The sequence below is a fragment of the Vanacampus margaritifer genome, chromosome 3, assembly GCF_051991255.1.
Source record: "Vanacampus margaritifer isolate UIUO_Vmar chromosome 3, RoL_Vmar_1.0, whole genome shotgun sequence".
Lineage (NCBI taxonomy): Eukaryota > Metazoa > Chordata > Actinopteri > Syngnathiformes > Syngnathidae > Vanacampus > Vanacampus margaritifer.
Window position 1 is genome coordinate 8,739,260 of NC_135434.1, and position 3,018 is coordinate 8,742,277.

The 3,018-nt window shown below is 42.5% G+C and overlaps 1 protein-coding gene across 2 annotated transcripts in view; it reads left to right on the forward strand.

Moving 5' to 3' along the window:
• cltcl1 (clathrin, heavy chain-like 1) overlaps positions 1-2,098 on the forward strand; it is a 31,006-nt gene extending 28,908 nt beyond the window's left edge. For both annotated transcript variants that reach the window (XM_077561240.1, XM_077561239.1), the window contains 2 exons: positions 116-191; positions 940-2,098. In XM_077561240.1, the coding sequence (XP_077417366.1) occupies positions 116-191; positions 940-1,064 (201 nt within the window). In that variant the 3' untranslated portion in view covers positions 1,065-2,098. The remainder of the gene's footprint in view (positions 1-115; positions 192-939) is intronic.
• Positions 2,099-3,018: the final 920 nt, after the last annotated feature.

Consider the following 3,018-nt stretch of genomic DNA (forward strand, 5'->3'; position numbering starts at 1 on the left):
ACAAATTATTTACTTTTTATATGTTTATATATATATATATATATATATATATATATGTGTGTGTGTACATGAGGTGCATGGTTCCAAGCTGACTACTGTTCTGCGGTGCCCTCAGGTGGACAAACTGGAGACAGCTGAGAGTCAGAGGCAAACTGAAGAGGAAGTGACAGAGCCTCAGCAGATGGTGTTTGGTAAGTGGATCCGTTTGTCAACATTGCTAGCTGAGTTGATGCTTTCAACTTGTGAATAGTGGGGGTGTGCCCGAAAAATCGATTCTCATAAGAATCGCGATTCTCATTTAGTACGATTCAGAATCGATTTTAAATGTCCAAAAATCGATTTTATTGAAATTATTTTATACTTTCTTGCCTTTGTCTGTGTGTGCCTTTATTTGGAGCCGCTGTTCATGTTGTACCCAGTTTGGCCACTGAGGGGCAGTGTGGTTCCACGCGGTCTGATACACTGTTAAGTTGTAGCCACATTAGAGAGTAGAAGGAAAAAGTCACGATCAAGTTTTTATAATATTACGTTATTTTTTCAACGTGGAGACGTTCTTTTGAGTGATAAAAGTGCCGCAAGTAGCGCGCTAATTAGCATTAGCGAGTCAGACTGGAGCAGATCATTACAATTCCTTGCACATCTATAGATTGAAGCAAAAATCATTGTCAATCAAATCATTTTGAATTAAAAAAAATCATTCTGAATCGAATTGCAGACCCAAAAATCGGAATTGAATCGTGAGACATTCAAAGATTCCCACCCCTATTGAATAGGCAAAAAAAAAAAAAAAAGTATTCCATAAATGAAGGAGATTGACGCTCGTCATGTCCTAAATCAAACACATTAAGTCATGATGCAGAAAATGTTGACCTGCAAAGTACTTGAGATTAAAACGGGAAAATGCTCTCAAACTTTAAATACGTGTGTTTGTGTGTCCAGGCCAGCAGTTGATGCTGACCGGCTCTCCCGCTCCAGTAACCCCCCAGCCGGGGTATCCAGGCTATAGTTACCCCGCCAACGCCGCAGGCTACCCGGCTCAGCCCACCTACGGCTACCCCATGTAGAGGATCGAGCCGTCCTCGTCTCTTCCCTCGGGAGCTCACCCTCACTGAACCGAGCTGCTCTGGGTCTCTGAACTCGAACCTCACCTGCAACCAGGCGCCACGCTACTTCACTGAAACCGCAATAACCCCCCTCGGTATCAGCCCCCCCCCCCCGCCACCCATTTCCGTTCCCCGTCTGGATATCACAGTGCACTGAAGTGACTGCAGAGCATGATCTCACCCGTTGCTGTTACGTGTCGATCTCAAGTCCTCTCTTGGTTTTATTCCGCGGAGCGGAGGGGGCCTCGACCACTTCCCCCAAATTCTTACATATGCAGCCAGGGGGTGGGGGATGTGGGTGGGGGGGGGGACAGGCTCCATTTGTTCGCGCTGAATCCCATGACGCTCTGGGTCGAGAGACTGTTACCGCGCAATCGCTTTCTTTTTCCTTCACACACAATGTTGTCGGTCTCAAAGCCTTCGAGGCGCGTCACACAACCACAAGGCACTCAAAATCATTTCCACTCTCTCAGCTGCAAATCCTTTTCCTGGGATACAATGGTCTGTATCCTGAACCGTTGACTTTTCCGCAATGATGTGTTCCAGGATGAGTAAAAAAAAAACAAAAAAACCCAGAGATGAAATAGTTTTACAGAAAAAAAATAAATGCTATGTGCTGCAGTCTGTGCATGTGCTGCCAAACTATAATGCTGCAAGCAGGAGCACAATTTTCATCTTTCACTCAAGTATATCAAGTATTAATAATATGTCCAACGGAACCGTTTCAAGTGACTAACAGAACATTTGGGGATGAACGGAGGAGAAGGAGAAACATTTTGCTGGTGTCCTGGTGCCAGTTGGGTCAACAATAATCATTGTACTGAAAGCAATGTATAAATTAAGATTATTGAAATACTAAACTAATCAAAGAATATTATGAAACATCATATGTATTGTCTATAGTGTGTCATTGTAGTCTGAAAAGCATAATGATTTTTGTAAGAAATGAGACAAAATGCCCCAAAAACAGCCGTTATTAAATGCTTTTGTGGCTAGTTTGGTGGTTTTCTTCGAGCTTATTTTATCTGCACAATGAAAAACATTTACATCACAATTTGTCTTTTTTTTTTTAATTCCCATCAATATATGGGTGTGAAGGATCAAAAATGGAACCTGGTTATCCCAGCTAACTGGTCCCCAGTCAATCGCAGGGCACAGAATCAGATTTATTGGCACGCTACGTAAGAACAAAAACAACACGTAGTCGTCACAGCCCATCTGAGAAACAGAAAAATAAGGACCTACAGAACAGGAAGCCGGGTGGTTTGTTAATTAGCGTCACAAGTTCTTAGACGGAGGGGGAAAAAAATCAACGTGAGGAAGGAGGGATATAGACAAACAACCGTTCACACTCATATCGACAAGCAATTTTGAGTCTTGAATGAAGCTAACGTGCATGTTTTGTCAATGTGGGTGATGGCTGTAGTACGTGGACAAGACGCACGGTGGTGGTGGGGGGAGGGGGGCATGCAAACTTGACACAGGGTGGCCTGGAGCAGATTGTAACCTTAAATCTTTTGATGTTCATTTAAACAATAATCACATTAACGAATGGCTATTTCACGTGTGGGAATGGTCACGTGGTCTTGTTTTCACTTTAAAGGTCCTTCGTTGCGGGACATAGAAAAGGAACATACTGTATACATGTGTCAAATAGATTTTATTTAGTTATAAATGAGGCAATATATATATATATAAATCCACCATCACTCACATCACCTAGAATAAAATGTGTGTGTGTGTGTGTGGTTTGGGGGGGGGGGGGGCGGTCAAATATTTATCAGTTTTAACATTGTTTTTTTCATACAAATACTTTTTTGTGACTAATCACACCGACGACAAGTCGGTTAAAGTAATTAGAAGTGGAGGGTCAAATCAAAAATGTTGCCCTAAAGGAGGAAAGTATCACATGGTT